At 28.1% G+C, this 13,747-nt stretch overlaps 1 protein-coding gene across 1 annotated transcript; it reads left to right on the top strand.

Annotated features, from left to right (window-relative positions):
- The first annotated feature begins 900 nt into the window (after positions 1-900).
- LOC129917077 (ovostatin homolog 2-like) lies at positions 901-3,854 on the top strand. The gene is made up of 10 exons (XM_055997403.1): positions 901-1,174; positions 1,233-1,311; positions 1,365-1,543; positions 1,624-2,128; positions 2,182-2,517; positions 2,577-2,754; positions 2,816-3,129; positions 3,181-3,474; positions 3,537-3,690; positions 3,747-3,854. The coding sequence occupies exons 4-10, from the start codon at positions 1,631-1,633 to the stop codon at positions 3,785-3,787; spliced, it is 1,815 nt and encodes a 604-aa protein (XP_055853378.1). The 5' UTR covers positions 901-1,174; positions 1,233-1,311; positions 1,365-1,543; positions 1,624-1,630; the 3' UTR covers positions 3,788-3,854.
- Positions 3,855-13,747: the final 9,893 nt, after the last annotated feature.

Here is a 13,747-nt window from a genome sequence, read left to right as displayed (position 1 = left end):
ATATTCATAAAATTTACAAAAAAATTCGTTAGCTAACGAAAGTTCTTTTCATAAAGTAACCAAAAAATACACTAACGAAAAATATCACCTTGGTTAGTTAAATTTTACGTTAATCGATGAAAAAATTTCGTAAAGTGATGTAAAAATTCATTAATTCTCGATCAAAAACTTTTATGAAAAATTTCATTAAAGTACAACAGTTTTCGTTGATTGATGAAATTCTTCATTAATGTATGAAAGCAATTTCGTTGAGCCAATTAAATTTTTCATCGGCTGAAAATTAATTAAATTTTCGTTGGCTCGACGAATTTTTTATTTGTATTTACGTAAGTATTTGGTTCAGTGTAATCGCGTAGCTATCTCTATTTGCTATTCTTTTATAAATAGATGAATTGCATTTAAGCGAAACTTAAATTATTTTTACTGTTTAATTGTTTAGTTTTTGTTTAAACAACTTAGTACCTAAAAAAATGTTCCACATACGCCCCAGTGACCAAAAAATACAAAATACGAAAATTTTTCGTACATGAATTAACATTAATTAAAAAACAAAAATGGTTTTTGAAAATATTTATTTAAACTTTTGGATATGAGCTAGAATATTTGAATAAAGAATTTTCATCTATAAAAATGCTCTAGGCAAATATATTGGGATCAAAATTAATACTTTGAATTAACTAAAAATAACATACTTTATCCAGATTTTCTGATAATAATTTCCCCTTCCATAATTTAAGGTCCTTGAAAAAAAAAAATTGATTCTATTTTTTTTGGCACAAAAAATTTAAAATATTAATTTTGTTAAAATAATAACTTACATTTAAGAAAACAAAAATTAAATGACCCATTTGATCGAATTTAGAACCACCTTAAATGATTCATTTTTTTCCTCAGATTGAAATTTCAACCGAAATTGAAACAACACCTGGTTCGTCAGTTTTCATAAATGTTACCACAAATGAAGGATCCTACGTTGGTTTAATGGGACTCGATCGTAGTGCTTTACAAAATGTTGATAAAGAAGAAATTTTAGATCAAGATTTTGTCACTGAACAATTAAGAAGAGTGAATTCTGTTAAGGGATATCCTATCCCAATGTATGGTATTACAGCAACTATTATAACTTTCTCCAATGTATTTCTATCTAATAGAGAAAATGGAGCTGGAGGAGATGGTAAGATGACTTAATTTTTAAAACGTCAAAGTCTAATAAATAAAAAATATGTTTCTAGAGGATGCTGGAGGCGGTGGTGAAAAAGAACTCGTTCGAAAATTTTTCCCAGAAAGTTGGTTGTATAAGGATTTTGAAAGGTAAAAAAAAGTTTTTCATTGTTAAAATACTTAAAAAAAAAAAACCGTTACAGAACTCCAGAGGGAGGCTTAAGTTTTATGGAGAAAACACCAGACACTATCACCACATGGGCTTTAACTGCCTTCTCACTTCATCCTGAAACAGGACTATCTTTCACAAAGAACATAACAGATCTTAGAGTTTTTCAACAATTCTTTGTTTCATTTGATTTACCAAGCTTGGTCAAAGAAGGTAAAATAAAATTTTAAGGTTTTAAGCTTCAAAAATTGATATACTATTTGTATCAGATGAAATAATTGAAGTTCAATCAGCAATTATATGTCTCAAGATGCTTTGACAAATTTGACAATTGAAAGTAATATTGAAGACCTTGATATTCTGGAACACAGTGATGATATCTCTACAACTAAACAAATAGTCTCAAAGCTTATTCCGTCACAGAAAAGGGACAAATTTACATATTTCCTGAAACCCCTCAAAAGAGGACAATACAATATAACTGTCAAAGCTATGTCGTCTAAAGCAAGTGACACCGTTCAAAAGACGCTTCTTGTCGAACCTCAAGGTATACCTCAAGAAATGTCAAAGTCATATTTGGTTCATCTTCCCGAAGAAGGCTCCCTAGAAGACGAAATCACGATTGATATTCCCGAAAACGCTGTTCCGGGATCTCAAAGAATTGAACTCTCAGTAGTTGGAGATATATTTCGACCTTTGATGATGATTCTTCAAAAACTTGCTCGGGTTCCCTATGGAAATGGTGAAGACAATATGAAACTTATTGTCTCTAATTCCATTGTTTTGAAGTATTTAAATGTTTGTGATAATTTCATTGATGGAAATGTGTTTTTAACAACTTTTTTCTACAGGTTTTAAACTATTCAGATCCAAGTTTAGAAATTAAAATTCGTCAGAATCTTGAACTTGGCTACCAGAATCAGCTGTCTTTTAAGTATTTGGATGGTTCTTTTGGACTTTTTGAACGAAAAACTGAAAGAACTGGTGACATTTGGCAAACTATATTTAGTTTGTGGGGATTGCAATTGGCACAAGATTTTGTCTATGTTCAGGATAAGGTTATGAACAGAGGTTTGGATTATCTACAATCTAAACAACAAAAAAATGGATGCTATAAATCGGAGAATAGTTTAGAAGACGATGTAAAGTTGACAGCTTTTGGATTGATGGTATTTCTAATGGACGAAGTAAGATGTTTTGACTTTCTTCGACCCCAAGTCTTAAATAAAACTCTTCTTTAAAATAGGATTCAAGAACAAAATACAATGAAACGGTTTCTAAAGGTCTTGAGTACTTAAATGATATTTGGAGTAATTTGGAATACACTCCAATTTCTGTTATGGCAGCCTATGTTTTGTTTTTGGGAGAGCATGAAAAGGCTGAAGATTATCTAAAAATTTTAACTTCCAAAGCACATTTGACAAGTATTTATCAACTTTTTCAGTAATTTAAGGACGAAGTAAGTTTTTTTTAATTTTATTTAAGATGACCAAGAACAATGGACAAAGTCGGAAACACTCCAATCACATCTTGAAACAACTACTGAAAGCTTGATGAAGGTGTTTGAATCTCAGGAAATACCAGAACAAAACTTACTCCACATAGCTAGAGGCTTGATACTATCGAAAAATGAAGAATCGTCGATAATTCACATGGTAGCTCTAAATACACTTATAACCTTTGTGAAAAAGCTTCTCCTAAGCGATACAAACCTCAATATAAGTTTTAAGGATGATCAAAATAAATCAGGAGACTTTCTACTAACCAAAGAAAATTCAGAAGTTTTACAGAAGTTTGAGGTAAATTCTTATTTTCCTTGGTCTTCTAATAAAATCCAAGAATTTTTTCAGCTTACTTCAAGCTCTCGAAATATCAAACTAAAAAGCAAAGGTCATGGTTTTGCACTTGTAGATGTAAACTATGTTTACAATCTTTTACCACAAAATCAAACTTCTTCAATTTATTCAACCAATATATCACTTGAGTATTATTCAAAAGTATTCAATTATTTGACGATATGTTCGAGTGTTCTTACAAATGATACTCATAGTAAATTTGTAATAATTGATATTAATGTTCAATCTGGTTATGCATTCACTGAGACGAGTTTTAATGAAATTGAAAATCTTAACGAAGATATCAAGGTAAAGGCTTTTCAAAACTTTTTTTGTTTCTTTTTAGTTTAATAATTTTAATGATTTTCCAGTCCATTAAGTTCAGTAATGCTCGAGATAAAGCTGTGATTTATTATGAATATGATCCTAGTAATGAACTATGCGTTGAGTTAGAACTTCGGAGGTCTTATAACGTTTTAAATTCTAAACCTGGATGGATAATGGTGTATGGAGAACAAAGCAAAGGTATTAAGTGATGCTGACTATATATTTTTCATCTCTTATCACTCTTTAAATTTCAGAACAAGGGGCTAGCAACAGTTTCAAGTTCTATGATTCATAAAACTATGAGGAAAATAGTATTAAAACATAAGTTATTTATAAGTCGCTCAAAAAAAAATGATAAATTACACTGGTTAACAAAATTAAACTTTTTTTTTGTTGCCGGAACAAAAATATACTTTTCTGAAGGTTTTCGGTGTGCTGAACTCGAATCCGAAGTCAAAAAAAATTCATCAGCTCCCGTTTTTGAAATATTACCGTTAGAAAATGCAGTACTTCGGACCTTATTCATTTATATAAGTAAAATTGTTTGAGCATATTTAGTAACGGTTTTTATAAGAACTATTTTCCACCTTTTTAAATCTGTTTAAATCTTTCCGATAGCTTTTTTACTGCCCGAGATATCCTCAGTTGTTTGGTATTTTTATAAATTTTAAAACGTCATTATCTCCTCTATGATATATGAAGCCAAACCCACAAACTTCATTATAAGATATCTCGGGCAATACAAAAGATATTGAAAAGATTTAAACAGGTATCGAAAGATGGAAAACAGTTTTTATAGAAACCGTAACTAAATATGCTCAAACAATTTTTCTTATACAAAAGAATAAGGTCCGTGGTAAATACTAATCATCATCAACTCAAGTGGATATGATCAACATCAACCTTTTTCAAAGTCACATAGAAAATACTAGTGGAAGGCTTCTCAAAGTTTGAAATTTTAATAGTACCTGTATTATTTTCTTCGTGATCCAGATCAGATCATTGTATTTATTTGCGAAACAATAACAAAACAAAATCCTGCTTGTAAAAGGAGCTACCGACTTAACGGATGGCTCGATTCTCTTCAAACTTGGTATGTACTATAAATGGGTTGGGTTCAAAATACTGTATAATACGTAATAAACAATAATACTGTATTTAAAATATTTTAAGTCAGAATACTATATTTCAAAATTCTGTGTACAAAATACTGTATGACCAAAATACTGCAATGCAAAACTCTGCGGAAGCGGGTCGTATTGCTGTATTTCAAAATTCTGTATAATACTGTATGATACACTGAAAAAATTATTATTCTTAAAAACTATGAATCTTGTTCATAAACCAAAATTCATACATTTTTAAGAAAAATTCATTAAATTTAAGCACAAATTCTTAAAAAAAAAGTTTAGATTTAAGAAAAATTCATAAAATTTAAGAATCAGTTTTCATAAAAATTTTCCTATGGAAAAAATTTTAATGAATTTTTTTTAAGAACAAATACGAAGGTTTATGAATTAATTCATAAACTTCTAGCTCCAATTTGAAAGAATATTTTGCTGAATCATAGAATCTGGACAAACTTTTATGAATGAAATTCACTATTATTTTCCATTCAGTTGTATTTTGAGTTAAAATAATTTTTGAAATTGACTTTTTTCCCTTCTAAAATTGAGAAAAATCTATTTTTAAAATTACATTTGTAAGGAGTTCATAAATTTTGTGTTTTTAAGTATTTTTTCTTAAAATGAATGTATTTTTTTCTTAAAATGAATGTATTTTTTCATTAATTGAAAAATAACGAAAATTTTACCGTTATCCTGCATTCGGTATTAAGAACTTATTCTTAAAATCTAAGAATCTGTTCATACTTTTTAAGTTCGAAATTCATATTTTTCCAAAATTTAAGAATTAATTCATTAAATTTTATGAAAGTATACACATAATTTATGAAAAAAATTCTTACCTTTTGAGTTTTTAAGTATATTTTCTTAAAGTCTATGTATTTTTTCATCAATCTAGAAAATAATAACTGTTGTTTTGAATCTATGCCTTAGAAGGATTTCTCTGCGGATTTAGTTTAACATCTGATATTCAAAGTGGACGGTCGCTGCCGAAACAAATTTGTGAATAAAAAACAATATTTATTATGTGTTATGCATTTTAAACCACGTAAACAATTTTGAAGAGTATAAGACATTCAACAGTTGAAATTATTGTTGGTTCACGTTGCCTCTTTCTCATATACTTAGATAAGTATAAAAACATAACATGTTAAACATTTCTTTCTTTTATACCTATATTAAATATATTTTAAATTTTTTTGTTATAGGTACATAATTTAGATACTTTTGTGAAATGAGTAGGCACTTGAGTAATCTTCAATTTGAGACCATGTTATTTTCGCAAAAAAGCGAATTATAATAAAACCGGCAAAAGGGCACTAAATACTGCTCCGTAAAAACCATCTTAAAGGCTGTTTGCAACAGATCCAGTACATCCGAAGTTGTCATTGCAGAATAAAGCAAACACATCATGTTTGGAAAACATAGAATTTAGTAAGTGTTGCATGTTATTTAATTCCTTTAAATATTTAAATTTTGTTTTATTCTATATAATGATGTATCTACCTAAATTTTTTATATTGTGATCTTTCCCCAACTTATTCAATTTTGTATTGTTTTTTCTTTCAGCTGCAGAGCCTAATGCTGCCGATTACAATAAGGTAAAAGATAAGTCTACCTCCTATTTCGATTTTTTAAACCAAATATTACATAGTCATTTTATTAATACAAACTTTTTTTTATCTTTCCAGATTATGCATCAATTAAAAAAGACAAATTAAATTTAAAAATTAATGTATAGTGACAGTGACCAATAAAACATTTTTATTACGTTTAAACTCAATCATTTCTTTTATTTTTAAAAATTATTTCATTTGTTTGTTTTAGATTTTGGGTTGTTTTCTTTGGCTGTTTGTTTGATTGGAATACAATTTTTTTCAGGAACAAATTAAATGCTTGGAATGGTAATGTATATTATATGCATCTATATAAATAAATGCATACATTTTAATGAAAAGTGTATTACATTTTATGAAAACAATCATAAAACTTTAAGAAAAATTCATAGTTTTTATGATTTGTTTCATAAAATTTAAGCAACATTTCATTTAAATTTTAACGAAATTTATGAAAAAAATCATAAAATTTAAGAAATAATCTTAAAATGTAAGAAACTTTTCTTAAAATCTAAGAAACTCTTCTTAAAATTTAAGAAACTTTTCTTTAAATCTAAGAAACTTTTCTTAAAATTTAAGAAACTTTTCTTTAAATCTAAGAAACTTTTCTTAAAATCTAAGAAACTTTTCTTAAACATGTTCAAAACTTTTTGAATTCGTTTATGAACAGAATTCTTAAAATATAAGAACTTATTCTTAATTTTTAAGAAATATTCATTCCCTTATGAATTTGTTCTTAAAAAGATTCTTAAATTTAATGAATTTTTACATTGGCTCATTTGCCATGAATTTTTACATTAATTTAATGTACAAATTCATTAATTTTATGTATCTTTTTGGTTCAGTGTACTGTGTGATCATATTACTGTATGATCAAAATTTTGTGAAAATTCAGAATCCTGTAATTCAGAATAATGTATGAGTAAAATACTGTATATTATAATACTCTATCAATAAAAAAAACATCAATTTAATATTAATTATTATTTAAAAAAAAATGTCAACTTCGAAGAAATATAATTAATAGAAAAAATATGTAATATATTTTGTTGAGTTGTAACAAAACAAACGAAAAGCAATAATTTAAAAATCAAAAAAACAAAAATTCTTTGAATAAATTAGGTAAAACAAAACATAAATTTTTGAATTCTTTAACAAATTAGGTGACTTTAAGCCTACAATAAAAAAATTTATCATAAATTTTTGAAGCAAAATTTCAAAAATCAATTAATACAAAATTAAATTTTTTGCTATTCTTTTTAAATAGCCAACGTCCAGGGATGGGACTTTGCTGCAATTGCAGTAGATCTACTGCATTTTTTTCAAGAAACAAATCTACTGCCTTTAAATAAAATCTACTGCACTTTTTGTTTTAAAATAAATCAGCGAGTTTCATGTGAACAAGATTTCACCCGAAAAAATTCAATTTTTCAATTTTACTTTTACCCTATTATAAGTTCCGTGCGGAAAGTTGTTCACGTTCAGAAAACTCCCCGTAGTTTGAACTTTTTTTCAGGTAATGAGTGAAGTAGTCGACAGGTCTTTTCTTACTAAAATTTTAGTGACGCACAAGGATATAGCTTTGCCGAAAATATAAATTCCATTCGGGGGAAACTTACAATATATTTTTAATTTCTGTGCGAACAAAAATGTTTCGGGTTAAAAATTTCCACGTGAATCTCATGTAAAAATGTTATGAACATATTATTTTTGTTTGATCGTATTTCTGATTGCAGTCAATGCATACATTTTTCTTTTGTTCTGTTTTTGTTATATTTTCTTAAAAAGAAATAAATGTTAAGTTTTTGTTAATTTTTATGAAATTTTATACAAATATAAAAATCTACTGCGATAAAAATGAATCTAATGCGTTATTTGTTCAAATCTACTTTGAAATATTTTTCAAAAAGTCCCATTCCTGCCAACGTCTTTAATCTTTTTTGTTATACGAGCAATTTTATTATTTTTAACAATAATTTTCTTGTAGTCTCCATTTCGAACCCTCACCGATAAGCTTGTATAGTGTCAATCTCTTCCAATGATACCGGTTCTTTTGAAATTTCAGCACTCACTCTTTTAATTTTTAATTTTTGGGCGGTTTTTGACGGCGGAAGGAGTGTTCACCACAGATTGTTGTACAACCTGACTTCTTTTCATGGCACATATTATAGCACTGTCACTCGCTATCGGTTCATGTATATATGACGTTCGGAGTACTTTAGTACACTGTGTACCTGTACATTTTCCTTTACACTGGTCACTACCACAGATTTGCACGTGGAAATTTTGAATGATCAAGTAATTTAAGACAATTGGTAATAAAATTGATGATTCAGTTAAACAATTCATGTGCAAAACAAAAGAACAGACTAAGAAAAAGAAGATGAGAAGGATATGATAAGAAGAAAACATGATAACAATAAACTTGCTATAATGCAAGTGAGGAGCATCAAAATATTTTCTGTTCTTTAGAGAAAATATAATATGCTTGCTTCTTAAAAGAACAACAATTCTGTTTTTCAAAATACTGTAAAAAGCCTGAACAAGAAAAATGGTTTTGATAATGTAAAAAAGTGCGCACTTTCTACATAGAATAATTATTAAAATTTATTATTTTGTTAAAATTTATTATTTTATTAAACTTTATTATTTTATGTTATTAAAATAACATTATCACATTTTATTAAAGAGAAGCTCTGCAAAAGCAAAAATATAAAACTGTTTCACATTTATAGTTATAAGTTAGGTTCATCAGCTTCACGTTGATCTTTCATTGTTTGAATAAGTTTCATCAAATTCGATCGTTCTGTATTTATTTTTTCAAGTAAATCATCAAACGATGTCTTATCATCCAATTTTATACTATTAAACGGTTCGAGACCTTTACGACGGACATCAACTAACTTTGCATAGTCAGCTGCTAGACTTGGATAAATTTCTCTCGCCTTCTGATGACACTGATAAATTTCTTTAAATTCAGTTTTACGAATATACACACACTTTCCGATATTTTCAGCAAAATTGGTAACAGCGTTGCCAATATCAGAAGCAAGTTCTTCAGCTTTATCCTCCAAGTACTCAGATCTTTTCAACATCAAATTAAAAAGTTCAACTGATAATGTTATGTATTCATCTAAGAACTTATCAATTAAAATGTTGATTTCTGATATTTCGTCATTTCTTTGTGTATTCAATTCATCAAATATGGCATCAATTAAAATTGTGTTGTTGCCAATTTGTTTGAAGGCATCATCGGTAGTTCCCATTTGATCATTCAAATCTCTAAGTTTAAAAAAGATACCAAAAATGTGTGGGTATGCCCGTAGTTCAACATCATATCTATCAGTGATTTTATACAATGCATTAACTTTAGATGGTAAAATTTCAAAATTATTTGGATTTTTTTCCCACTTAATTGTAGAATTTGCTAAATGTTTGAAATCCGCGAAGAAGACTGTTGAGGATTTTGGAGTATTGGTTTGAGCACAGGTTACAACAACAAGAAATACTACGAAGAATACAAAAAGTTTCATTTTGATGACGACACAAGTTAGATATAATAATAAGTTAACACTGCTTTTCGACTACAACTGATGATTGTTAAATCTGAATCGATCGTTTTATACTTGCAACTGTATCTATTTGTTATATATTTTATCACTTTATTACCTTTTTCTAAATAAAAATATTTTTCTTGGAATTTCTTTTAATTTAGTCGTAATTAGCTGAATTAAATCATCGCTCACTTATTAGTTATGTAAATTTTATTAATAAGCAACAACAATTCAACTGAACTTGTTTATGAATCAGTGATATATAAAATATAGTACTCGTATAGTAAGTACTCATGTTATTTTTAAGATTGATTCCTCAGTAATTAAATTTAAATGGGAGATCCCCACTTTTGAATGGGTTTTTGACAAAAAGAAAATCAATAAAATGCAAGGCTTGGTCATACCAATCGATCATAATAATCACTTCATACATGATCGCCGACGAGTTCATATCAAAGATCAGTGCAAGGGGCACAAGTTTATAATTTTAGACTTCTGACTATCGAACTTTTAGAGTGCCTTCCCACCCACACAGAGAAAAATAGACCACATAAAATAGAACAAAAACAATAAGATTCCTGTATGGTTTTCATCCAAGAAGGAACCTTATTAAAACAATCGGGTTTTCCTTATTGTTTTAAAATCTGCACTTGTAGGGTTTTGAAAAGAAGAAAAAAAAAATGACGACCAGGCCGGTAATCGAACTGGAGACTTCAAATCGCCACGTCCTTTACTTTGGCGGACACTTTGTGGCGGAATCAAAAAAAAATTATCTCATTAATTGTAGCTAATTAAATGCTAATTTGTTGCGCAAACTAAAAATTTGTAGCTTGCATAGTTTTAGAATTATGGAATTTTCCGCTAAAATAAGTCTGAAGTTAGCGGACAAAATCTGAAATGATTGAAATTAATGAGTTTAGTTGACCTCCAAGTTTGTAGCTCTTTAAATGCTTTTCAAATACATAAACTTGGTTTTTGTAGCTTGAACAGCTTTTTTGTTATTCAAAATTCCGCTAAAATAAGACTGAAGTTAGCGGACGAAAGTAGGAAAATTAATATTTTTTTGATGCCCGAAATTGTAGCTAATTAAATGCTAATTTGTTGCGCAAAAATTAATTTTGTAGCTCCACCCAGTCATTTTTTATTTCAACTTAAAGTTTCAGAAGTGCACTTCCGGTTTGATGAGGCCAGTGGAGACTTTTTTAAAAATTCACTTTTTTAAGTTTTTCCTTTTTCCATTAATTGTAGCTTTTTAATACATTATTTTTGATACAAACCCCAATTTTGTAGCACAAACCGTTTTTGAAATATTCCAGATTTTGTTTTAAACATAGCTCAAAAGTAACCTTTCAAAATCCAAAAAAATGCGAAATTCAAAAATTTTTTTATGCACAAATTTGAAGTAACCTAGACTAATACGAAATCCAAAAACCTCGATTTTGTAGCTCGATTAGTCTTTAATAATTTAAAAATAATGGCATTTTTAATTGGCAATCTGGAAGCAAAAAAAAAGCAATCTGAATGCGTTCAATTGGGCAAAACTGATTCTGAAAAAAAAGAGAATTTCTCTTCTGGTTTTAAAAACAGAAAAAATTTTTGAATATCGCATTTTTTTAGATTTTGAAAGGTTACTTTTGAGCTATGTTTTTAAAACAAAATCTAGAATATTTCAAAAACGGTTTGTGCTACAAAATTGGGGTTTGTATCAAAAATAATGTATTCAAAAGCTACAATTAATGAAAAAAGGAAAAACTTAAAAAAGTGTATTTTTAAAAAAGTCTCCACTGGCCTCATCAAACTTTAAGTTGAAATAAAAAATGACTGAGTGGAGCTACAAAATTAATTTTTGCGCAACAAAATAGCATTTAATTAGCTACAATTTCGGGCTTAAAAAAAATATTAATTTTCCTACTTTCGTCCGCTAACTTCAGTCTTATTTTAGCGGAATTTTGAATAACAAAAAAGCTGTTCAAGCTACAAAAACCAAGTTTATGTATTTAAAAAGCATTTAAAGAGCTACAAACTTGGAGGTCAACTAAACTCATTAATTTCAATCATTTCAGATTTTGTCCGCTAACTTCAGACTTATTTTAGCGGAAAATTCCATAATTCAAAAACTATGCGAGCTATAAATATTTGGTTTGCGCAACAAATTAGCATTTAATTAGCTACAATTAATGAGATAAATTTTTTTTGATTCCGCCACAAAGTGTCCGCCAAAGTAAGGGACGTTTAGTCGCCCACCTTACCACCTGAACCAACTTGCCATGAAAATAATGATCACGATTTTTGTTCTAGTGCTAAGTTGCAACTTTTCAGTCAAATTTCAATAAGATTTTCTCTATAAAAATAATAAGAAATCTTCTTAAAAAAAAACCTTATTAATCGTTGATTTTAATAAGATTTCCTTATGAAATGTATGGACGGTAAAACAATATGGCAATCTGTTAGTTTTTAGCGGGTCATATTTTTCTCTGTGCAGTACTAAGGGGTAATTCTAAAGACTAGACGTTAGTTGATTTCCGTTGAAAGCTATTTGATGCAAACGAAAACTGTTTGATTGCATGTGAAAAGTTCTGAGCCCAGTTAAAATTATTTAATTGCAAGTAAAAATTGTTTTATTGTCGGTGAAAGCTGTCTGAATAATTTAAGCAAAATAAAAAATAAAAGCTGAAAAACTCGACTATTTTTATATTAGTTAGCACATCCTACTAGATTTTGCTGATCACTTTTACAGTGTGATAGGGTGACATCTAGAACATGCATACTTTTCGGAAAGCACACATTGACCATATATATACTAGCGATACTAGAGCAGTTTTTTGGCACTTTTTTTTTGAGTGTGTGCGAAATCGATGAATTTTTAAAATTCATAGCACGAACTTGCTAAATTTTTGAAGATTTTTTATATAGACATTTGACAAATAAAAACGAAAAAAAATATTAAAAATAAAAAACATTGAATTCTTTTTTCAAAGGAATAAAACAAAATCTTAAATCAAACTGAGCTCCAAAACAATTATGCAATTTGATGGTATGCCATTTTGTAGAAATCACTATAGTACAGGTAAAACAACAAATAAAAAAAATTGTTACACTCATGAAACTTGGCAAAAATTTTGCTTTTGTGATAAGAACCAAGAATTAAAAAAGTTTATTAAAAAAAATTTGTTGGAAGGATGTTTTTTTTCGAGGAAGAGAGGGAAAAAAATTGTTTGTGGAATATAATGTTTTTAAGCTATTTTTTGATGCTGAATCTAATGTCATAAAAATAAATTCAATACGATTGTTCTAAGAAAAATTATTGCCGATTAAAAACAAGGGTGCTTGTTTTTCGACTTCAACAGGTAAAATATAATCGAAAACCATGTGAAAACATGATACACTGATGAAATTTGGGATGAAGCTTTTAAATAAAATAGAGAAAAAGAGTTTATAAAGTTATATTTTTGGTGAAAGGGTATTTTTTTTTTTGACGGGTTGAGTTATGTGTAAGAAAGGTATCTTTACAGCTGAAATAATTTGTTTTAATTTTTTAAACTTGGTAAGAAAATTTCTTTGGTTATAAGAACTATAAGAATATAAAGAGTCTACAAAATTAAATTGAGTTAAAGGGGTTTTTTTTTAAAGAAATGATGAACAACTGGGACAAAAATGATTCCTCAATAAAAATTGGTAGAAATGTTTAAATTAAAACAGAAAACAAGAACCTAAGCGGTCTATAAAAATATTATAGGTTAAAGGTTGTTTTTTTTTTTTTTTTGAAGGAAAAGCTACGATAAGCCCAATAAAATCAATGGTATAAAAGGTACACTTACTTTATTTATTAAAAAAGTTGTCTTTGCCATAAGAATTGCGAATAAAATAAGTCTATAAATTTTTTTCATATGAAAGGGTGTTTTTTTTAGATGTAAGGAAAATATGAGTTTATTGGAAACACTAAGTAATAGGAGTGGTACCC

The sequence above is a fragment of the Episyrphus balteatus genome, chromosome 1 (assembly GCF_945859705.1).
Source record: "Episyrphus balteatus chromosome 1, idEpiBalt1.1, whole genome shotgun sequence".
Lineage (NCBI taxonomy): Eukaryota > Metazoa > Arthropoda > Insecta > Diptera > Syrphidae > Episyrphus > Episyrphus balteatus.
This window is presented reverse-complemented; position numbering and strand designations above follow the sequence as displayed.